Consider the following 25,009-nt stretch of genomic DNA (forward strand, 5'->3'; position numbering starts at 1 on the left):
CACCGTGAAGACATCTTTTCTGCAGACTAAACAACTCACTCCTTTTTTAAAAAGGTTTCCTCACAGGAGCTGTTTTTTTTGGTGCCATTTTCTATATTTACTGGTTTTTCCCGGGGCACTCCCTTACCCTGCCATTCTCTATTTTAAACAATCCTGGAATCAGATTTTGATCGGTGCCACAGAAAGAAAAGGGTCATTTTCAGCATGTTCTGTCTGGCTTACCAGATGAATCAAAGGCCGGCGCGTGGCCATGAGCAGCCCCTGTGGTCTGCTCTGCCCTCCAGGGCTGTTCCCGGCCTCCTCTGTGCCTGAACAACCTCCTAGTCACTATTTGCTTCTGACTCTGTTGAATTTTATTTGCGGGGCTATTCCTTAGTCTCACGCAGTCCACATGCTTGCAAGTGTTCCAGGCACTTGAGTCAGACTGATTTTCTCCTCTAGGTGGATGATTCAAAGAGTCCAGAGACAACCTCTGAGCAGGGAGAGAGTCAACAGCAAAATGCTTTCTCCCTGCAGGGCCTGACACCCCTCCCCATGCCCCTGTCAAAGTCACCCCCTCCCCCAGCAGAGGCCCGAGTCATGCTGAGTGATGTCAATCCAAGCCGGGGGATTTCAGACACTGTCCCTGACACTCTGAGTGCACCAGCCCACAGCGAGTGCCAGCCCCAGGGGCGGCCACTTACTTCGAGGTTCTCGGGGTCCATCCACGGTGATTTTGATGGCTCTATGGTAGGTGGCGACTTGTGGTGGGTTCGTGAAGACCGTGATGGTCAGCGTGAAGCTCTTCCCTGTGAGAACACACAAAAGGCACCAAAGAATGAGGTGAGGGCCTGGACATGCCTGCGGGGCCCCGCCCCAGTCCCTGCCCTGCAGCCCGCCCGCCGGGAAGGCAGCAGGACCTCGGCACAAGCTCCTGGGCTTTCCAACACTTCTTGGAGTTGGGCCTTGCTAAAATTCTGCCAAGTACACCTATGGTGCCGGTCTCACTGCACCACAACACTCGATCATTAATACCACTTCAATCATCTTTAATAAATGGTCCCAGATCAGCAGAGATGGGCATTGGTCCTCTTTCAAGTCAAGACTCCTGAAAAAACGGCTCAGACTGGCAGCTATCCACCATGCCCCCCACCTTGCACAGTCCCCGCTTTTATAAAACACACAAAAACCCACATCCCTCTTCCCCTCTGAGGCTGTCTGCACCCCCCCAGGGTAAGGAAAAATAGAATTCTAAGACTGAGGACAGGCTAGGTTAGTATTATTTTCTCTGCATTTAAAAAATACTAAATAATAATTGCTGGTTGGCTTTCAATATTATTTTAAAGGCTAGATGTTATTAGAGGCACTCACGGCATTGGCTAAACAAAATATATGGTCAGTAGTGGACTTCAGGCTATAAAACTGACAGACTGAGATTTAATTAGCACAATTAGAATAAACATAGATTTCTATGGAAACATTTTACCTACACTGAGGAGATGTGAGTCTTCACTGCATGTCTTGTGCGAGACTTTTAATAACTTTTAAAAATTATTAATTTAAAAAATTACTTCTAAAAATGTTCATAATTTAGAATATAACCACTAACATATAAACATGTAGATAATAAATATGCTAATAACGAAATGAATGTATAATTACTAGTATAAGCCTATTATTAATTAGGATTAATAGTAGAATTAATAATGTATAAATATATTAGTAATTAAAATTAATGATATAGTGATTGGGGATAAATATATGAATAACTTAAAAATACTTCCTCTTGGCTAAATGGTTTTGGAGCGTGGACTCTAGGTCTGAATTCTGGTTAGCTGACCTTTGGCAAGACTCTAGGCCTCTCTGTGCCTCTCCTAACCTGGAGGATGGGTACATACAACTCTCCTACCTTACAGAATTCCAGAGAGGTTAAAAGAGTTAACAAGAGGAAAACCTTTCCATGCAATAGCACAAGGTACTCAAATAGGTGTGTGTGTACATGGTGCGCAACTTTATTGTTCTCTATTTGCTACAACTCGATTATAGGACACTAAGGTCTGACTAAAGCAGATGCCGAGACTTTGCACATCAGCAGAGTGGTTCTCCTACAAACAGTTTCTCCTATTAACCATGCAGCATGCTGTGAGGCCAAAAAATGAAGGAGGGGAAAACAAATATGTCCATGCCTTCCCCGATCTGCTCCAAAATCCACCCTGAGAATCCAGCTGTCTTCCTTCCCCAAGCTCGGAAGAACAGGCTTTTTTTCAACTGCCACGTATGTTTTAATACAAAAGAAGGCCAAGGAAACAGACTTCATGCAAATATAACTTGTGGCCACAGTGAGTCAGGGATGCCTCACCAGGACCCCCGCCCGCCACTGCCGCACACCCCTGCAATCCCCAGGTCTGTGTTCTTTCCACATTAACATCTATGAGATGTTGGGGTGACGGCAATGACTTCTTCCTACATGACTTTATATCCAAGTCCCAGGTGACTTGTCCAACAGGCTGGGATGCTTTCTAGGGAGGTCCCCATGGGGCACTGCAGGGACCCCGAGGCCCTGCATCCAGATTCATCGTCCCCATTGGTGAACCTCACTCCTGGAACCTGGAGTAGAGTCAATTTGGGCTTTAGGGACATGCCATTTTTAGGACAGCCTCAGATTGCCTTTGTGCCCTGGTACCTGGTTGATGTAGAGGAAGGGGTGGGGGCAGCCCTGGCCAGGCCCACTGTGAGGGCACAGCGGCGTGGAGGCAGCCCTGGGGTCACCTGCTCTGCAGGCCACTGTTTAGTCTCTGGCTTCTAAGAGCTATCAGAGCAGCCAAGATCCCGCAGAGCTGGGAGTAGCCTGTCCACCAGGCCCCCCAATCGTCCTCCCAGCTCAGAGCCCAGCAGGGGTGTCACCGGTAGCCTCAAATCCCAGAATCAACTTTCAGGGGCTTCTGATAAGAAGACCCCACCCTCTTGTCCTTTCTTACTCTTTCTCCTCCTCTCCTTCCCCACACCCCTCCCCCTGCCAGGCTCTGCTCCCCTGTACTGCACTCACAAACCACTGCATTTCTACTTAGGGTTCTTCCTAGCACCTCACCAGCCATCAGGGCTCCCTCATGCCTCCCCTGGTCTCAGGCTTCCTGCCTTCAAAGCAGGGCCATCACTCATCTCCCCAGCGCCTTCCTTGGCGATCACCATGTACTCTGTGGCTGCTGTGGGCTCTTTGCCCGTTTGACAGCGTTTGGTAGAGTGGGGTTCGTGTCTGCAAGTGCTGATGCCCCTGAAGGCTTCCTCTCCACCCCCGGCCTCCCTGCAGGAAGGTGGGAAATGACAGGGGGAGGGGGCTTCAGGGAGGGAGGGATTGAAATACTTAAAAAAAGTTTCCTGCAGATATAAGCAACGGCCAATGGCCTTTCCCCACTGACCAAGGAGGTCTGGGCGGGGCGGGGGGGGTCTGCGTCTGTGAGTGTGCAGGATTGGGGGGTCAGGGGGTGAAGTGAGCAAGAAAGTTAGGAGACCCGAGCTCCTATGCAAAGGATTTGCTCTCTCCATATCCCTTTCCTGGCGTGCACTTGGAGGGTTTGTGGGATACATACAGAATCACTTTCAACTCTGAAGCTATCTCCTGAGAATGCAGCCTCCCAGGCACCCATCTCTGTGTAGGTGAGTGTGAGCTCCTGGGTGCATTCCCTGTGGCTGGCAACTTCAGGCCTTGCAGATTTCATGGAAATGCTGTGTTCCTTTCCTAGGGCAGCTGTGCCAATGACCGCAACCTGAGTGGTTTAAAATGACTGAAGTGCATTGTCTCCATGTTCTGGAGCTCAAGTCCAAAGCCAAAGTGTTGGCAGGGATGTGCTTCCTCTGCAGGCTCTAAGGACGCGTCTATCCTTCCTTGCCCGCCAGCCCCTGGGGTGGCCGCACTCCTTGGCTTGTAGTCCTGTCCCTCCAGTCTCTGCCTCCCTCATCACGTGACACTCTTTCCTCTGCCATTTCTTCTGTCTCCCAGTCTCCCTGGATTTAGGGTCCACTGTATTCCAGTAAGAGCTCACCTTAACTTGGTGACACCTGCACAGCCCTATTTCTAAATAAGATCACATTCTGACGTGGACATGAATTTCGAAGGAACACTGTTCTACCCAGACCAAACACCAACGGTTGTCAGGGCTCAGGGTTGACACTACGGGTGACAACATCTCTCCAGGCACCTGTGCATTTAGCCCCCATGACACGCTCCCACACTGGGTGGCCCGGCCACCTCCATCCCATTCTTGATTTCCTAAAAGACAGAGTCATTTTTTTAAGATTCATATCTTTAGGTCTGTTTAGAACTTACAACGTTCAAAGGCTGTTCCATTTACTATGTCATGTGGGCCTCACAACATTTTCATGAAATACACAGGATAGATTTTAGTGTTCTTAACGGGCTCGAAAGCCTGTTAAGACTCAGAGAGGTTAAGTTATTTGCCTAAAGTCACACAGCGGGTCCACGCAGCAGCAGCCAGATCTCCCGGCCTGTGCTCGCTGAGCTTCATGATTGCCCCCAGGCCCTAAATCTCTTCCTGGAATTTCAGTGTCACCAACACCAGGAATCTGGACTTTTCCCATGTTCTACCACTGCCCACCCATCTCCCGATCGCCCCCAAAGTGAAAACAGCTCTAGCGACTCTAATGGACCCAAACTGAACTGGAGGCGCAGCGCAGGCCCGGGCTGGCATCAGAAGCCGTTTCTTACTGGGCCTCCGGCCTGGCAGGCCTGCGCTGACCGACGCCCCTTGCTTAACTCGGACAAATTCCACCCAAGCATCTGGGTCTGGGAAACCCTCGCTCGAGGTTACGAAGCCTTCGCTCTGCCCTCCAGCGCGTGCAGCCGCAGGAGGCGCCCGAGCAGCTCCCGCCCCCAGGTGCGGGGCGCTGGGACGGGCAGTGCCGAGGCTCGGTGGCCAGGGGCGAGGGACCTCACTGCGGACACCGCCCCCGCTTTGAGGCCGGGTGTTTGCTTATCACCTTGTAGACACCGGGAATAGGTGATGATGTTTTCTCACAGGTGTGTGTGACATTTTTCCACTCTGGGAAAACACTGCCTTCTATCTCCTGCATGTTCGCACGACCAGGACCGGGCAGGAGTGGCTTGGCATCGCGGACCACCTGCCGGACCCGGGGTCCATCTGCTCTTCCACAGCCCCGCCCACCGCCGGCCCCGCCCACCGCCGGCCCCGCCCACCGCCGGCCCCGCCCACCGCCGGCCCCGCCCACCGCCGCCCCGCCCACCCTCCAATCTGTCCCTGTCCATCCACAGGCCCCGCCCCCCACCAGGCCCGCCCACCGCCAGACCCTACCTGCTGCCAAGCCCCGCCCACCCTCCACTCTGTGTCTCTCTCCACCTACAGATCCCGCCCACCGCCGGACCCCGCCCACCACGGGGCCCGCCCGCCTTCAGGCCCCCGCCCACCATCCACTCTGTCCCTCCTACAGGTCCCGCCCACTGCCAGGCCCCGCCCACCTCCAGGCCCCCGCCCACCACTGGGGCCCGCCCACCCTCCACTCTCTCCCTCTCCACCCACAGGCCCCGCCCACCGCCAGGCCCTGCCCACCACCAAGCCCCGCCCATCCTCCACTCTGTCCCTCTCCACCCACAGGCCCCGCCCACCACCAGGCCCCGCCCACCCTCCCCACTCTGTCCCTCTCCACCCACAGGCCCCGCCCACCCATTCCGGCCCCGCCCACTTCCGCCCCGCCCCGCCCCGTCCTGCTCTGACTCTGGCCCTTCTCGCTCGGCACCTGCACGCAGAAGAGGCAGCTGTGGCGCGAGGAGCACGTTCTCGTAGCCAAAATTCCCTCATGAAAATGAACTATGGGTCTGGTATTTTAAGTGCGTGGGTGTGGAGCGCAAAAGACTCTCAAGTGTTTTTCCCAGCAAGCTGCAGCCAGACGAGAAGTCAGAGCGCGAAGGCGAGCGCAGGGCTGAATCACCCCGGCCCAGGCGGCCCCCTCGGGCAGGGCGCAGGGCAGGAAGGTCGGGCCCGAGGACTGACTTGACCTTTGCAGCCTCGAGTGAGTCCCCGCTGGGGAAGGCTCCCTGCGCCCGGCCTGGGCCCTGCTGGCAAGCCAGGTCCTGGCCAGCACCCAGATGACCCTGCGCCTGCTGCTCGGGCCGCGGCCTTGGCTCTCGAGAGGGCCAGCTGCGGGACACAGGTGCCCTGTGGGCGGATCAGAGCGGAGGAAGCTAAGGCAAGGCAGGTGGGACATGAGACCTCGCAAGCCCAAGGGGAAGCCCCGGTGTGGCGGGCGGGGGCTGCCAGGAGGGACAGACACCAGGGCTGAGTCAGAAGGCGGGAAGCAAGGGCTAGGGAGAGAGGTGGCCTGCCTTGTCTCAACGCCTGGGACAGCAGAAGAAAAGAGACTGGTCACCCTAGTCCAAGGCAGCGGAAGTGCACGGGGGAGGGGTGTTAGCAGAGCGGACTCTCAAGCACAACTAATCCCTGCTGGCTCTGCCACCTCCTAGCGGGTGACCTGGGCAAACTGCTGAACCGCTCGGGCCTCAATGCCTTGTAAAATGGAGGTCCTAGTCCTTCCTGCTCTGAGTGTCATGTCAGTTAAAACAAAGACCAAGTCAGTAAAGACCAGTTTAATTATCACTAATGATGAACATGCTTGCGTGGAGACCAGCATTGTGGGCAGCCCTGAGGAGGAGCCTGTGGCCTCAAGCTCATGCGGGAGGGGAGGGGGGGGCTTGCCGCCTTTCCAGGCCCACCCCCTCCTCTGGGAAGTCCAGGACACCAAGGTACAGCAGGGGGCAGCCAGCAGGGCCTGGAGACCCATGAGGAAAATGGCACATTCAACTTGAACTGAAAGTTCAAGTTCTCCCCCGCCCTGCCAGCTGGCGCCTCTGGAAGGCACAACTGTGGCTGGCTGATCCGCGCTATCAACAAGTCAGGCCAAGCGCTCCCCTGCGGGGCATGTGTCGGCCCCTCACAGCCAGTGTGTTTGTGCAAATGCCAGGGGGAAATGCTAACTGCTTTATTTAGTTGGGAAGAAAGTCATGGTGAGTCTCCCTGGACACAGCACCACCTCTCCAAGGCGAGGCTGTCACCCACCCCAGGCCCGGGCTTATTAGTCTCTGCGTTTATGGGCCAAGGGCTGGGAACCTGACAGCTGACCGTGGTCTAATAAAGCTGAGGGCAGACCCTGTGGCCCCACAGTCTCCCTGAACACACGCCCCTCCACCCGCATTTGGGAAGTGGCTGAGCCTCAGGGTGGAGGGAAGGTGCGCCTGCCTTGCTCTCAAATGGCCGGAGAGTGGGGGAGAAGCAGAGGGCCGAAAGGGGGAGGTTTGTACTGCCTTCCTATGCCGTTGGGCGTTTGGGGGGCCTGTCTTCTTGTCACCCCAGTGCTGGGTCTGGCTTGTGGGTGGCTAATCTGCCTCTGTGGGTTCCCGGGTCATCAGGCTCTTTCTGTCCCTCTCCTTGGGGTGATTCATCTTCTCCTTTTTGGGGCAGTTTCGGTGGATGTGAAACCCGCCCTCTGTCACGAAAGGGAAGCAGCGAGCAGGGAAGGTCAGCTCCCTCATCAGCTCAACATTTTCCACTCACTCTCCTGTGCCCGCATTCCCGCCGTCTCTACAGCAAAGTCAGTTGTGCTCACTCACTTTAAGCCACCCAGAGAGTGAGAAAAGTTAAAGGCCAAAAAAATGCAAGGAAGCCAATGAAAGGTCCCATCTTGCTCTTTGCAAATTCTGGAACGCCAGAAGGGTCTGGTGGGGGCAGGAAGATTTTTCTGACTATGTTGCAGGTCTCAGTGTGAGCACAGATAACTATTGAAATCAAGGTACCCTCAGATTTTGGGAGAAATCTGAATTTGGGGTATTTTGAACTTAACAGTTCTCACTTTTCTCCTGGGAAAACCTATCAGCCAAAATTCATGCTCCTGTGCCTCTTCCTTTTCCTCACCAAACACCACTCTTCTGGACAGTGAAGCCATTTAGATGGTTTTTTTTTGGGGGGAGGGGGGATTTCTCAATAGGGTTCCAGTGCTTCCACTTGATCAGAATTCTCTGGCTTCTCCAAATTTGAGCTGAAATTGTGATGCAGTATAGACACACTCGTGTGCAAAGGGCACTGGGTTTGTAGACGCCTTTATCCAGCGGCCCCTGCATTGCACAGGCAAAAGCCAGCTGGGGAGCCTGAGGACAACCTCTGAAAATCGGCTGAAAGTCAGGAGCTTGAAATACTGAGAATTTCCCATAAAAGAGCATTCATTTAGAAGAATGGATCGTGTGAAAAATAGCTTAGAGAAAACCTAAAACATGCAACGTATTTTCTCTGGAGAGGTTGCATAAAAATGAGTTGGATGGGGCCTCCCCCGGTGGAGCAGCGGTTGAGCACTGGGTTGCGAGGCTGCCCGTAGCCTCTGCAGCGCCAGTTCGATCCCCAGCCACCGGCGAGGGTCCCACAAAAACAAACAAAAAAATGAGTTGGATGAGCACAGTGTGTTACTAATCTGTGCATCTTCCATTCTGAAGCCATAAAAAATGTTTGAGGGCCTCCCTGGTGGCACAGGGGTTGAAGTCTTGTGCTATCAAGCTATCGCCAGCCACTGTAGCCTCAGTTTGATCCCCAGCCAGGGAGCTACCACATGGCGCAGCAGACCTCTCCTGTCTCCCTGCTGCTCCCCTCAGCAGTGCGTTTCAGTGGATCTGCCTGTTCTGCTCCCCGCTCTGCCTCTGGTGAATCCTCTCACCCCCTGCATCTCTGGCCTGTACCCCAGCTCTTGTATGCATAAATAAATAAAAATAAATCTTACAAAAATGTGTGATAAGTGGATCAATGAATTATTCTGCAAACTCCCAGTTTGATGGCTGGTTCTTTATGTTATCTGATTTCACTTCAAACCATGGCTTTCCTTTCTGGTGGCCTGGGTGTGACTCAGCTTTACACAAGGAGGGGATGGCAAGCCTTACTCTTCATCTGATCCCAAGGCACCAGCATGCTCCTGTGATTGGTTTGCATTTCCTCTCCCAATGTCACGATTTTTTTTCTGATCTTCCCTTTTATCTTCATATAATTGAGTCTCTGGGTTATGGAACCAAATTTTAATCCTTTTAGCCCAAATACCACCAAGAAGCAAAATTCACAGCCCTGTTGAGGCCAAGACCATGCATGCTGCCCTGTTCCAGAAGCGCCGTTTGAACACCCATGTCCCCTAGTCTCTACCCGGCAGGCTCAAGATCACATAGGTCAGGAGACATAGTGACAGCCTATCCTAGCCTTGACCTTGCACGTGCCCACGGTCCAGAGCGTCAAACACCCAGCATACCCACTGTCTGGCAGGATGCAGTGAGGGTGGTGGGTGAGGGCCAGGGAAACTCCAGGCCTGGCTGGGGGTGTGCGAGGGAGGGCCTGGTGGGGCCCAACTTCCAGGGACAGTGACATTTACCAAACAGGGTGTCTGTGACCTGGATGTACGCAAGTCTGAGGCTGCCTGCAAGGACAACTGGTTTCTAGATGCCTCCCCAAGCCCGCAAGCCCTGGCCAGCACCCTTCCACTCTTCCGTCTGCAATCCAAGAGGACAACAGTACTGTCCTTTTTTTCAAAGTCATCTGTTATAACATCAATGGAAAAAAAAACAAAACAAAACAATCCTGGTCAACACCAGACCAAACCATGTTACTGGAGGACCTGGTTTCGGTATATGGGATTTTGTTTAAAACTGACATTTCCAAAACCCTCGGAGCTCGTCAGGTGAGGACTTACTGTATCTTTGGACAATCTGTATCAGTGATGCCAATCCCGCTTCGGAGCCATTGGTTCCCCATGGTCTGGATGAAATTCCCAGGTGGGTGTCAAGGCTGGTGGCAGCCCCTTTGGTCTCAGTCCTCACCACAAGTGACCCTAGCTGGGCATAGGATTGTCCCTCAGGCCCCCAACAGGCCAGGTGCTTTTCCCCTACTCTGTTGGCTCTGCGTGACACTCTCCTGGATGTCTGCAGTCGGACAGCCTCCCGGTCACCCTGAAATGTCCAAACTAGGATGACAGAGGCCCCTGCTCATTTGACTCCCATCACCCCTGTCCTTGACCTTGACCTCTCCACTGTCAGTCCCTTACTCACCCCTGGATCTGTGGCTTCTTTTACAGCAGACTGGGTACCTCCAAAGGGAGCCCAGTGCCTGACACACAGTAGGTGCATGAAGCGTATCTGATGAATGAATGAATGAATGAAATGACCTCCAGGGGCAGGGGACAATACTTATAAAAGAGCAAAGGACTGTACTTCCCTGATTGAAAAATGCCTCAAACCTGAACGATTATTGGTTAGAACACACGGTCTGTCACAGGAGCACATCTGGCAAATGCCGGGATGCCATATCCTTCTTCATGTCTTAGGAATATGTACACCGTTCTTGTGCTCTCATCCCATGAGGTTCTTAGAGGATCTTACAGGATGGAGGACAGGAAATTCCTTGCCCTTGAGGAGTGGACAGTGGGAACAGCCCACGTGTCATCCCCAACTTTCCGAATCTGTGAGACAGAGCCACCCCCGCTGCTCCCTGGCCTCCTCCCTGCAAGAGTCTCACTTCTGGGAAGCTTGAGGCCAAAGTGGAGCCGAGACTCTTCTTCCAACACCTTGTAACACGTCATGTGATCCTTTTTCCATATAGTCCTTACCCTCCCAACAGCCGTCTGAGGCAAAGATGAAAGATGTGGCATGCCCCCCCGTACAGATGGGGGGAGCGAAGCCTGCGCAGGCTCCCGCCTCCTATGATATCACGCTCCCTGCAAGACCCACAGCATCATCATAAACAATGTGTGTGTTTCCATGGTGTCCTTATGAATCAGAAGGGTATCAAGGGGGACACGTAGCTTTCATGTCATCCAGAACCCACTGACTTCAGCCGAATGCAAGATGATACTGCAGGAAGAAGATAGTTCTCCCAGGACCAGCCGGATGAATCAATCCCCCCTGTCTATGTGGCCCCCCAAAGAAAAAAAACAGGGATGGCTGTTCAGTTGCAGTTTCTGAAACTGAGATATAACCTTAAAAACGCTGAGATACAACCTTAAAAAGCAGCCAGGGTGTCCTTAAGTCGTGTCCGAGGCAGGCTGCCGTGGCACTACCATAAAACTCCCCTAAACCTGGGTGGAGCCAGCGGTTACCCACAGGAAGAATGTGATGCTGCAGGGTGCCAGCCCAGCAACAGGACAAAGGGATTATTTTGCTTCATTGTTAAAACGCAGTGTTTATTGTTAAAATACGACTGGGAATTAAGGGGCATGTATGAATCATAAATATTTGCATGCCATTAATGTTTGGACAAAAGAGTTGGAAGGGCTGCGTCGGGAAAACTTCTTTTCCCATGAAAAACAGTGCCTCGAATTACAGTCCATATTTAATTTCGTCTGTTCCATCGCTAATCTGAAATCGCAGCGCCCACTGCCTATAACCCTTTCGCCACCAGATCGCACAGGGCCAGCCGTCAGGATAAGGGTGGACGTTCCCTCCTGGAAAACTCACCCTTTACATGAACAGGGGAGCGGCTCCCTGTGTTGTCAGCTGTTACTGTGACCTCAGAGTTCTCAGCACAGTGATGGGGTTTACCACACAAGGTGGCAGCCACTAAACCTGTCCTATCCCAGGGAGTCTTCACTCCCCAGCCCCCAAATGGACAAAGGCAGAACTGGGCTCTGATAGGCCAAGTGGTTTGCCCAGGGGCACACAGCTCTAAGCCAGGGTTCTCAGCTCGGGTGACCCCCCTACCGCAAACTTCAGCAATGTCTGCATACATTCCTGTTTGTCAGCAGGAAGGGCTGCTACTGGCTACAAAGTAGAGGCCAGGGATGCCACTGACCACCCCCCGAACAATGTACAGGACAGGGATGCCACTGACCCCCCAACAATGTACAGGGCAGCCCAGAAACAAAGAATAAATATAGCCCCCATGTCATTGTGCTCAGGGTGAGCACCCCACTTTCAGTGCAGAACCCAGAAAAGGTCATCACTAACCACTAGACTCTCCTGCCTAGAACGTAGAGTCCAGGGCAGTCATTCATTTGAAGTCCTGATGGGGGTCAGGCCCTGGCAGTTACTGAGGACACCCTATGTACCTTTCTAGCTAGGGACTAAATCTTGGGTGTTTTGAAAATTTAGGGGAGTCCACCTTTCTGGGGCAGGGCTTCAGGGCACATCTCAGTCTTATCCACAATTGGGGGGCTCAGTCACCACTGCTGGCTGCCCCTCAGGGTACAGCTGCTCCTCAGCCCTTCCCGGCAGCCTGTGGGCCTGGTGCTGTGCCTGCTGAGACGCGGCCCACCCACACCCTTAACTCTTGGGAATCTCAAGAGAGTTGACCTGCAACTGATGTCCTAGCTGGCACCTTTGCTGTGGGGGCTTAAAGGAGGCAGATGCATGCTTCAGGCTTCCGGCAGGGAAGTGAGGCGCAAGGGTCTCTGCGGAGTGAAAGCAAAATCATGAACACTGGAGAAAGCAGGCAGGGGAGACCCTGCCTGGAGAGAACCCCGGGGCCACCTCTCCAGGCGTTCCCCAGCTGCCATCTCTGAATGTCAGCCTAGAAAACAGGTGATGGTAGAACGAGCCTGTCACTGTAGGTGGGAGGATGTTCTGGAAGAGCCCAGCCAGCCGCCTGCCTGTGGGCAGCAAATCCAGGTCTATCTCAGAGATAGGGGTGGGGGTGGGGGGCGTGGCAGCTCCCCTGGGAGTCTCCCCATGCTGGTTTTGGGTGTGCAGACAAGGCCTTTCGGAGCCAGGGAGGTGCCACCAGCAGCCACACCGGGGCTGGGTGCTTTCTGCTTCCACTGGACACCGTCCACTCACAGCAACTCAGGCTCCCGGGTGGGTGGATGTGTGCTGGGGGCGCAGGATGTGCTGAGCTCTGAGAGTTGGGGTGCACTGCCACTGCTGCTGGCGGTCCCTGCTGACTCACACTGGGACGTCCCGGTGGAGAGGCTGCCGCCTGCAGAGATGGTGCAGTCCCAGGGCGCAGGGCGCAGGACATCGGGGCTTTCCCATCCTAGTTCTAAGAAAACGTCCCTGCTTAGCGGTGCCTGCTCACCCATCTCTGTGCGAGCCATGTGCAGGGAGTAATTCATGGTTCTCCAGAGCGGCAGAAAGTACTCGAGAAGCGGGTAAAGGGGACACTTTGTCATTTACGAGCTTGGGGCTACTGCAGGCCGCCCCAGCCCTGGGCAGCGGAGTGCATGATGGGCTTGTTGTAGGGGAGTCTGGAGCACTGAGATGAGCATCCCAGGTGTCCACCCCTAGATGCTGGGGGGGGTGGGGGGGCGGGTCTTCCCCAGTCCCCAGGCTCAGCCAAAAATGTGGAACATTCCACACTGGGGGTCAAAATCACCCCAGTTGGAAACCACCAGTGAGACTGTCATCCACATTGATAAGCAGACGCATAAGAGGAGGGAGGCAGGCAGGTGGACCATAGATGGGGAGGGAGTGGAAGGAGGCAGGGAGAGAGGAAGCCAGAAGAACCGATAATTGGCTGCAGCGCAAAGGATGATTCCAAATCAAATTAAGGAAAAACATGTGTAAAGGCCCCAAACCAAAGCCTAAAGCAAAACGGAACGTCCTTTCCTGCCGACAGGCCCCCTCCTGGCCTGTCTGTGGCTTCTGAGATGCGCAGGGGTTTCCTCTGTGCTCTGCGGGCCCCAGGCCCACGTGAGCACCAGCCTGGCCCCCTCCCCGTGGCTCAGGGGCCATCCTGAGGCTGGGGCCAGGCAGGAGGCAAGCTCCGCAGGTGCGTGGCCTGCGTCCCGAAGGGCTGTCTTACTCTGCAGGCGAAAGCAGAGATTCATCTGTGTGGAGAAATAAACAGAAACGCTCTGACAGCATTTAGCTGGCGCCCGAAGGGCGGGTTTTCCACCTGGGAAAGGCAGGAAAGGGTCCGGGAAGACCATTCTAAGCTTCCTCCCACCAGCCTTCGGGTTCGGGCGCTGCAAACTCCCTGGAAGGCCAGGGTCTCGACCCCCTGCGGCCTGAGACCTCCTGGAGGAGGCTGACAACAGCCCCACAGCCCCAGGTAGGGAGAGGTGGGGGCCAATGGGGAGGCGCTGCCTGGACCTGGGCTTGAGCACAAATCCCCAGCAGCAGCAAGATCCCTGGGCCCTGCTGGGAGCCGCAAAGCTGCCAGGTTTCAGCGCTGACATCTGCGCGCTCCTCAGGCGCTTCTGCAAGTCGCTCTGCTCGGAGGTCAGGTGCCTGCGTCCCCAGAGGGGATCAGCAGGAGAGGCCGTCTCAATGGAAGCACGCGGGACAGACCCACACATCCCACAGCACACTCCACACACCGCAGCGTGTTCACTCCCACGCGCTCGCCCCCCACACTCATATACACGCACACAGCTACACCTCCTACACAGACACACCGCCCCACACCACCCCACACCACCCACACACACCTTGCACACCCACATCCACACTCACCCACATGCTCACCCACACACATTCACCCACACGCCCCACACACATACACTCCCCACACACACACATCCACACACCCCCACATACCCCCAGGGGCACACGCTCACCCACAGGCCCTACACATACCCACCCCCACACACATATTGCCATTACACCCACCCCCACGCGCCTCCAGACACACCTCTGCACACACCTACACACGCACATGAACCCATCACAGCAGCACACACCACACGTACCCACATGCGCACCCACACACTCGCCCGCGCGCCTCTCCCGCACCCCCCCACAGCTCCACACGCACACCCACAGCAGACACAGCCACGCCCCCACCCCCTCCCCGCACCCCGCAGCTACGGGGCACACATGCCCCGTGGACCAGCGCGCCCCCCGCGCGCCCCCCGCCAAGCCCCGGTGTGCCACCCGCCAAGCCCCCCCGCGCGCCCCCCCGCGCGTCCCCCATGAGCCCCCCACCCCGCGCACTCCCTTCAAGCCCCCGCGCCCCCCCCGCGCGCCCCCCATGAGCCCCCCCCCCGCGCACCCCCTTCAAGCCCCCGCGCGCCCCCAGCGCGCCCCCGCCCAGCCCCGCGCTCCCCGGGCCGCAGCTCCCGCGGACGGTCTCCTGCTCGCAGACACCGCGGGGCTGATCCCGACTTGTTTAATGACCCGGCGCAGGCAGAGCTGCCGCTTCTCCACGGCGATTTTTCTTTAAGAATGAAAAAAAGGCGCCTACGAGGATCTTCCCGGCGCCTCCCGCCCTCCAGGCCTCGCCAACCCAGAGCAGAAGAGGCGAGGCCGACCCGGGCCCTCCAGCCGCTCTGCTGACCCTCGGGGCTGCGGGGCTGCGGTCCGGGCAGATCCCCGGGGCCGGCGGGGCGGGGCTGGGCGGGCCGAAGGGCCGCTTCTGCTCACCAGCCCTAAAATATTGTTCACCCAAATAACCTCGGTTTAAAAAAGGGGCCTGACATCACCGGCAAACGCTTGGCACGTCATAAAACCAGCAGGAGCGCCCCGCGGGGCCAGGCCGGGAGGCCGGAGGCTCCCACCAGCAGATTTCCAGAAGCTGTTCCCGGGCTTGGGCCCAGAGGGGCGCGAGCAGGGGTCGTTACTCTTTATGGGCGAGCGTGGAATGGGACGGGCACCCCCACCTCCAGAGGCTTCTGCCTCCGACCAGGCACGGAGCTCCCAACCTGCCATCCCAGGGAAAGATGGACGCGAGCTGCCCCCAGGCTTGGAGTTTTAGGGAATCTTTTTCCATCCTATTTACCCAGACTGAAGTCTGCAAACAGAGCCCAGTCCACACTCATCTTAACGCACAGATCAGCCACAGTCGAGGTGGGGAGAACCGGAGAGCTGATGTTAACGCAACTCGCGTCTTTGCCCAGGGTTTTCTCCTGGAGCTGAGCAGTTAATCACCTTGAATGTTCTCCATGAAGGAGCTCTGCGTTGCCAGACAAACTTTTCCAATGACTGGATGCTCTGATGGTATCGTGAGTCACCGAGACCACTTCTCAGCGACAGCCGGCACCAACACACGTCTCCCTGGGCCAGAATACCAGTGCAGCTGGCCCTCCTCAAAAATCTACCTTCTCTTCATCGCAACCAACTTGTTACTCCTCGGAAAGGCAAGCTCCCCGCTCTTGTCCCCCCAACAAAGTAAAATAACTCGAGGGTGAGAATACCCCAAATAACTGCCACCACGGAGATGCACAGTAACCCGAGCGTGGCAGGGTAAATATTATGTCTGGGCCGGCGTCCACCGCAGACCGTGTGAAGGAGGTTCATTTTGTAAAAGCATCAGGAGAGGGGACTTATTTTGATGGAAGTTGCTGGGGTGGACAACATGGACACGGAGAAGCTGAGCCGGGTTCCAGCAGAAGGAAGCAGCCATGGCCTCACCGGGCCGGGTGTGGGCTTCTCGTGCGAGAGCTGCAGACGGGGTCTGAGCAGTCATGAGAGGAGAGACACAGAAGGGCCGCTTCCCTTCGAGGGACTACAAGCATGCATCCCCGATGAGCGCCCCCAGCCTTGTGGGCCAGCAGTTTGAAGGGGATCTAATTCCCTAATTATATCCCCCAAGTCCTGCTGTAATAAAAACTGATGTGACCCAAACAGCCCAGCTATAAGAGGACTCCCTTCCATGTTTATTTGCTCATTTTCCAATTATCAACGACACCGAGGACGGTGCTAGGCTGGCCCCCAGGATTAAGGAGATGTCCCCAAATCACAGATTTTTGGCTGGTGAGGTGGGGGAGGTGCATGCATGCCTGGAGGTCCTCCAACCAGCTGCAGGGGCCTGGGAAGCTGACAGTGTATGTGAACCTGTGTGAGCAGGTGAGCAGGTATACGAATGTGAGCACCCAAGCCTTTTTGGGTGTGCCCCTTTGGAGAAGGCTTCCAGGGATTTTCAAAATGATCCCTGACTTTCTTAGAAGATTAAAAATCATAGTCTCAGGGCCTCTCTGGTGGCGCAGCGGTTGAGCACTGGGTTGCAAAGCTGCCCGCAGCCTCTGCAGCGCCAGTTCGATCCCCAGCAGCTCCCTGGCCACAGAAGGAGGGTCCCGCATGGCGCGCAGACCTCTCCCGCGGCCCGCTGCTCCCCTCAGCAGTGTACTTCAGTCCTTCTGCCTGCTCTGCTCCCCGCTCTGGCTCTGGTGAATTCTCTCACCCTCCCGCGCTTCTGACTGTACCCAGTGCTTGTATAAATAAATAGATAGATAGATAGATAGATAGATAGATAGATAGATAGATAGATAGATAGACTCTTAAAAAAAATCATAGTCTCAGAAAAATCAAGAGGAAATTTGCAGTGGATTCTCTTCCCCCATTTACGATGTGGTTGATGATATGGTCTGCTAGATTTCCTCTTTGGTTCTAAAATGAATTAACTAAAGCCGTATTCAATGATTGATCGATTCCAACTGATTAAGTACTGCAAGAGGGACGGAAGCACTCACAGATTTCATTGCTAAAATTTCTTAAACGTCTCTCGGCTGGAGTCATGAGACACTTTCTTGTAACTGAAAAGGTCAGTAGCACCTGCCCCAGCTGCCCATGGCCAGGGCTGCTAACTCACCTCGCTGAGAACTCTCTGTGCTACTGAACTTCAATTTTCTGGAGGAGCAGGGAGCCCTGGAACGGGGGACTAAGCATCCGTTGTTCTAGGCAACAACCTGTGTGCTCAGTGGAACCTCTCAACTCTTGGAAGCGGCCCCCCTCTACTCCTGGGGTAAAGGAGCTGTCGGATTCCATGGGGACACTGGGTCAATGGTAGGTAATTGCAAAGGCGGGAGGCACCTTTAACGTGACTGAAATGGGCAGGAGAGAAAGGAGGGAAGGGAAGAAAAGGAAGACGGTTCAGAGGGCTCAAACCTTCACCAATATTTTTTAGGGGCCTGTGTTGTCAGCCAGGCCATAAAATCCGGAAGGGCAGGTTCTCCCGGTTACAGGCTGAACCCGGGGTTAGGAGCTGAGATCCTGGACAGCAGCCAGCACCCAGACAGTTCAGTTCTGAGGAGCAGAGAAAAACCCTTCCATAGTCAACCCCTGGCAATTTCTCCGAGGTTTTACGATCCCCATGGACTGGCAGCTGCCTAAAGAAAAGGGAGGGTTTTTTCCTGTCCTTCATTGCAAACTGAGCGCCAGAGACCTGGCAGAATTCATCAGACCACTGGCTTTTGACAGATGGCGAAACTGGCATGAATTGTTTGGATGAGTCAAGAGCCAGGACCTTCTCAGCCACTGCGTGGTGTCCATGCCAATGGCATATTTTCAGGCATGTTTTCAAAAACAGAGAATAAACTAGTAGAGAGTCTTAAGAACACAATAAAATGCACTGAAACTTTTAAAGAACTAAATATTCAGTGAAGAAGATTAAGACTAATTGTCAAAATTAGTGAGAATCATCTGGTCTCTTTGTAATGGGAAGCAAATTGCAAAAAAAAAAAAAAAATATCTGGCAAACCTTGACATTACACTTGAAAGAACTATTGAATCACTTTGGAGCAAAATCAAAATTCAGCTCAAAATCACATAATTCAATCAAGTTGAGTTTTACGACTAAAGAGAAAAATGATGAGACAGAGTCAAAGGGGATTTTAGATGGTTCATTCCGTCTGGTAGGACCAACCACAAAAGCAATATCCCTCGAGGCCGACAATATACCTAGTAACCATGATTGGGTCAACTGTTCGATTGGGTTCCGGTACTTTGGGTCACTTATTAGCACTCGTGGAAAGCACAGTCCTGCAGAATAGATACTGTCCTGATGGCCTCCAGGCTCATTTTCTCTCTCTGGGGCACCCAAAGACAGCCCACCCTGGGCTGCAGCTCTTTTACTCTTAGGGTTTTATGCAAACTCAAGGGCATACTGGCACGAATCAGGCAGCCAAGTGCAAACAATCCACACCTTGGGGAAATAGCTCACTGTTCCCCAAGTAAACACAAGCACCTATTAGTCACCCACTCAAAACAGAAACAGCCAATGAGGGAAGAGAGACAAGCCCTCCACGCCAGGAAAGGAAGCACGCTGCTTTCAAAATCCCATTCTTTATTATCACCAACTAACTGGGCATTGCCAGAAAGCCACTGCAACTCCTTATGGGGAAAAAAAAAAAAAAAATCACTGGTGTGGGTCACTCAAGAGTTTCCCAAACTTTTATAACCAAAACCTGAAACACAGACCCAGCCAGGTGCACATTATGGTAATAATACTTTCTCTGGAAAAGTGACAAAGCATCCCCAGCTGTCCACTCCTCGCTGTAAAAATCCACAAGAACTGACTTCAGATTGTTAGCGGGCTGCTAGGCCTGGCCCAGGCAAGTGGACCTTTGTTTTTTATTGGCTTCTCACCCACTCTGCCAGCTCCTCATCTGCAGCCTTCAAGATGTTTTCTAAACACACATCTCTGAATCATAATGTGAATTCCATTTACCGAAAGGCGGGGACTTTTAATATAACAAGTGAACCCACTTAATCACTTATGCTTTTATACCATATAGCCTCACTCATGCCTGCAATAAGTGGATATAATTTTCTTTGCATTACCCTGTCATTAACACAGTTAGTACAAGGAACATATATTTTCAATCATTCTGTAAGTTTTTATTTTCTTCACCTATGGTTCTATTTTGAAAATGCTCCAGACAGCTGGGAGAGCAAAACCTGCAGCCCAAAGAATCAACACGCCTTTATTCCCCCGCCCCTTTTCAACCAATCAAATTCCCTAGGAACACAGATTTTCTTGCATTTTTGAATACCTTCACACGGAGTGGCAGTTACTCATGTTTCAGTGTTCCTTTATTTTTTATTTCCCTAATGCAAAGTCATCTAATGCTACTCAGGTATTATAAGAGTTTGGATGATATTCAAAATCACTTTTATTCATAAGCTATTCAACAGTGTATAACAAAAATGAGCTTCAAAAAAACTCCCCTACCTCCCTCTATTAAGCTTCTAGTATTATTGCTGTTTATAAAATATGACTTAAGTGCTTACAAATATTTGAACACAGTATTTGAAAATAATTGGAAGCCCAGAAGAGATGACCACGAAGAAGTTTCCTTCTCTTCACTAGTCTTTGGAGGAGAAGCCAAAGGCAAAGAAAAATAAAACTAGATCGAGACCTGCAGTGAGGTAACAGAGCCTCTGGATAATCCAGGCTCTAATATTATTAGCAAGTAAAATGTTCACTGGGTGCAACTCTTCACCCCAACAATAAGGCATCTGAATTACATGAAATAGGAAGTTCAGCTGTCATCAAACTACGGCACCACACCAGCATCATTTCTTCCTATTTTACAACAGCAAGGTAAGCTGCCTTGTAACCTCATTGCAATACCATACGCTACAAATCCCTTCAAATCACGAGGAGCGGGGGGCCTCCCTAGTGGTGCAAGGGGTTAAGACACAATTTATGAAGCTCGCCACAGCCACTGAAGCACGAGTTCGATCCCCCAGCCAGCCAGGGAGCAACCCACATGGCGCAGCAGACCTCTCTTGTCTTGCCTACTGCTCTCCTCAGCAGTGTATTTCTGTCCATCTGCCTGTTCTGATCCCCACTCTGTCTCTGGTGAATCCTCTCACCCCCCATAACTCTGGCCTGTGCCCCAGTTCTTGTATATAAATAAATAAATCTTTAAAAAAAAAACTTCAAAAAAAAATCATAAGGAGCGACCATCCCAGCTCTGTCACTTGCCACAGATGGCACGTGATCCTATGTTGAAGGCTTCCATGAATAGATTTCCCTTCCATATCAAAGCGAGGACCCCAACTACACAATCCTCATTTTAAGCTTTAGAGTTTTACATTTTAGTAAGATCTGAAGGGTTTCCTTGACATTCACAATTCATGTTTTGCAGGTTCCATATCAGTCTCACACCAATTCAATAACAAAAAAACAATCCTGTAAAGCTAGATTCCATTTCAAACAGTAAGTGTTAAATAAATATTTTTTTTCAGGAGCTTGACATAGCAATAATGACACAAAGAAAGGGCATTTCTAGGCATCTCGTGACAGAAACTTCTAGAAGTTTGGAAATGTGGCCTTGTTGCCATGTAAATACTCCACGTTCCCAGCTCAGTTTTGACAGGTACATACCTCTTCCACTCCGACCGACAAACCTGAGGTCATTAAATCTTGCCACTTGGTTTTTCATGGCGGCGGTAGCATTTCTCAGTTCGGCTGAGTAGTTTTCATCGTTGCCCGCCATCACTGTGACCAGGGTACCATCTGGAACATCCCCCAGAGCCACCACCTAAACACCAGACAAGGGACAAAGGCACACATTGCACGTCACAAGCTTTTGCCTTATTTGGCTGTCACTGTTCTAAAATTAAGTACGTTGTGATTCTTTTCAGTTTGCAAAGGACTTGTAGTCAACGTGAAGCAAAATAGTGGGAAGGTTTACTTTGAATTCCATCATGCATGATGCAATATAAATTTTCATATCATAAAACATTTCCCAAAAATTCACCTCCTGAGCTGCATGTGGTTACGCAGCACAAATGGACAAGATTCACCGTGACGGAGAGACTGCTCGCACATGCCATCTCCTCTCCTTAATTCTTAATGTTTGAGACACAGGACAGCTTGTATTTTAAGTTTATAACCTAACCCATCTTTCACTTGCCCAGACCCTTCCTGACAAGGTTTACAGGGTCGACTTGGCCTTGATGTGCTTAAATTGATTTCTGTTAAAATTAAATTCCATCTTTATACCCGAAATGCTGACAATTCTTGGGTGATTCTAAAGTCCCTTGGCAGGTCACCTCTGTCAACCTCCTCAATTCCATCATCTGATTTTCGCTAGCACTGAATTCTGTGCTACCAGTCTCTCCCTCCCCACTCAAAAGAATATTATCAGAAACCTCCTGTTTGCTTATTACTAATCACTAAATGCACAGACCTCAAAGGAGTATTCACTTTGATGCGCAACTTTGAATCGGGAGTGGAACTATGTTGCTTTTTCATATCTGGAGCCTGAGATGTGTGAACTACCTGCTGATAGATGCCCGAGGTTTTCTCCAAAGCCCGCTGACCTTGAAGAGGAACCCCTTTCATGTAATTGAAGAGGAATGGATTCTTATCAGCACCATTGAAGAAAACTGGTAATAAATATTTTTGATACAAGGGTCATAAAAAGCAGTAACATGCGCTAAAGAGCAGGGCCTCGAGATGCTTCCTGTAACAGTATCCATTTCTTGGGCATCACTTGACCCTTCTAGAAACTACGTTCTTATCCTGGACATTTATATTAGTTCTCTCATTTCTATTTTTAAAAGTTTATAGAATTTCAAATCCAAATGTCCCATGTTGTACTTGTTCATGTCATTTCTGCTATTTCTTTTTCTTTCTTTTTTTTTTTTTTTAAAAGATTTATTTATTTATTTATACAAGCACTGGGTACAGCCAGCAGTGCGCGATGGTGAGAGAATTCACCAGAGCCAGAGCGGGGAGCAGAGCAGGCAAAAGGACTGAAGTACACTGCTGAGGGGAACAGCAGGCGGCAGGAGAGGTCTGCGTGCCATGTGGGACCCTCGCCGGTGGCCGGGGATCGAACTGGCGCTGCAGAGGCTGCGGGCAGCTTCGCAGCCCAGCGCTCAACCGCTGCGCCACTGGGGAGGCCCTCTGCTATTTCTTAAGAGTACTTTCTCAGTAGAGAAATTTGTGTTATTCCTTCCAGCAATATAATCTTGTTTTGTTTTTGAGTTGTGAGAGTAAAGCACTCTACAGTGATTATTTTTTCCCCTGTCTTCCACTTCTTGATGTTGACCTCATAATTGGTACATAATTGGGGGGTAAAACTCATCTTTTTGGTCTTCTTTTCCTGTTTGTATATAAGGCTGTCAGAGGCTCACTTCTGTGATGGCAAAGCCATGTTTCTGAAAAATCCCTCCCAGTGCCTGCTTAGCCACCACCCTGGCCCATCATCTGGGTCCACCTACTGCTTTTACTCAGTACGATGTTCACTCCTGGGTGTGAGGAGTATGACAGGGAAGTGAACTCACTCACTATAAGGGCTGGAGGTAACCCCAAGCCAATACCAGGAGAGTGGACTCTCATGACAAACTGTGGGCCTTTTCCTCATCTATTTTTATCCAACTTGCATGTCAACAAGGCCAGGCCTTTCATCTTTCCTTCTAACCCTTTCCATCCACTTGTTGGACATGTTTTCTATAAAGGAGATTTAAAAACACAGCTATTTACTCCCCAAGCACCTCTAATTAGGTATTTAGTTCCCATTTATAAGTGTTTGTTGTCATTTAATTAAGAGCAGTAATAGGACAATTCCCTTTTGTTTCAAAAACATCACTGAAATACATCTCCCCAATCAGTCGTGTAGTGACTATTACCATTTTTTCTAGTCCCACAAAATATGCTTGTTTATTCTGCTCTCTTCTGTCTCTTAAAATTTTTCCTACTGTTTTTTCTTCAGCATTTTCACTTTCCTATGTAAAACTAGCTCCCAGTGTTGAAATACTCCCCTCGAAGACACACTGTTACTTCCTTGTGCCACCTTCCCTGTGATGACCTGGCTTCTTGATTTTAATTCCACCTGTAGGACGAATACAGGGACTGGCTCAACGGCATGGTTTGCAAACTGAATAACTCATCATTGAGACAGATTCTGTAAAGATGTTCAAGTATGTAAACCTTATTTTAGAACTATCAATATGTATCCTAAATCACCGCCTGCAATTAGCTCCTATCACAGTGCTCCAGACCCAGGACTCACTCATGCTTCCCAAACCACCCTTGTTAGTAATTTGGCCCGTTCCAGACACCTGCACTGAGTAGGGACACGTCTAGAATAATATGATCAAGATGCTAAATAAGAAAAGTTTGTTGATGAGGGAATTTAAGACTAAAGAAATCAGGAACTTAACTTCTCCTCTCTTTAAAATATCATAGCAGGGCTGAAAGATATCTGGTAACCAAAGATCATTGATTTGGCCTTTTATTGATCTCAGAGGGATTTCTTTTGGTGGGGGGAAGGGGAAAAATATGAAATCCAGAAAAATTATATAAATAATCTGTGTCATCTGATCATTAACAAGCCTAATTAGGCAAGGTCAAAAAATATTTTCTATTTTAAAACTAACATGTCTACAAATTTGACACCGATTTTTTCACTGCTAATAGGAAGACAATTTTCAAAATCTAACTTCAAACAGCAAAAAAGAAGTAACTGGAATGAAAAGCTATAAACAATGGGTAAGGAGACACAAACATTTACATTTTAACACAGGCCAAACAGACAAGAAGGGACTTGTTGGCCAAAGCATATCTCATATTTTGTTTTACTTCTCTGTTTTTAAAGCATCAGGAAGTTGGGCAAAATATCAGCCCTCCTCTATAGTACACACACCTCCCAACACTGCTCTGGGTCACAGTTGAAATGGGCATTGTAAACCAACTCTAAGTTGGAATTACAGATACAGTTCATTTATTTCAAATCCCTTAATTTTCCAGCGTCTCAAAGAGCATTATGGAGTTGAACTCTGAATACAGTCCAGACGACATTTACCCCATCGCTACGACTCACGAGTTTGCTGAGGCAAACATTGCTTATTTCCTTCTTATAAAAGGAATATCACCCGCAGCATCCCAGACCTCTGAACTTGCTGCTGGCAGGTTTATACCGATGGACACTGGTGTACGAGGAGGGTATAAACAAACTGTAATATTACCGTATTGCAAAATAAAGCCCAAGTCAGCCAGACAGCTTTTCAGCCTGCTTCTGTCTGCAAGACTTCTCAATAGTAAAATATAGCTCTCTCAATAGTAAAAAATAAAGGTGTTTTCATGGGAGAAGTTGGGGCATGGGGACATTTTCAGGCCCAGGAAAAGCAACTAGGATAATTTTCATCTATTTTAAGGAAAGCACGTAATTTAAAATCTCCCCGTGGTTTCAAAGATTAAGGCAGTGTATTTACCCTTAGAATTTTAACAGATTTTTCAAGAATCACTTAACATCTCTTTTAATAGCATCTAAATGGTAGCATGGGTTCACATTTTCTCCTCCCTCTTACAGAGAATGACATTCTTTCCTGGTAATCGTCAGCAGATTCTCTGAGGCTTATTTAAAATCCAAAATT

General features: G+C 51.2%; 1 protein-coding gene across 3 annotated transcripts in view; it reads right to left on the bottom strand.

The window, feature by feature from the left end:
- Positions 1–25,009, bottom strand: part of RUNX1 (RUNX family transcription factor 1) — a gene marked incomplete at both ends in the record, with an annotated part of 213,886 nt that overhangs the window by 58,517 nt on the left and 130,360 nt on the right. For all 3 annotated transcript variants that reach the window (XM_084231753.1, XM_084231752.1, XM_084231751.1), the window contains 2 exons: positions 684–788; positions 21,009–21,165. In XM_084231753.1, the coding sequence (XP_084087879.1) occupies positions 684–788; positions 21,009–21,165 (262 nt within the window). The remainder of the gene's footprint in view (positions 1–683; positions 789–21,008; positions 21,166–25,009) is intronic.

The sequence above is a fragment of the Talpa europaea genome (genome assembly GCF_964194135.1).
Source record: "Talpa europaea genome assembly, chromosome: 4".
NCBI lineage: Eukaryota > Metazoa > Chordata > Mammalia > Eulipotyphla > Talpidae > Talpa > Talpa europaea.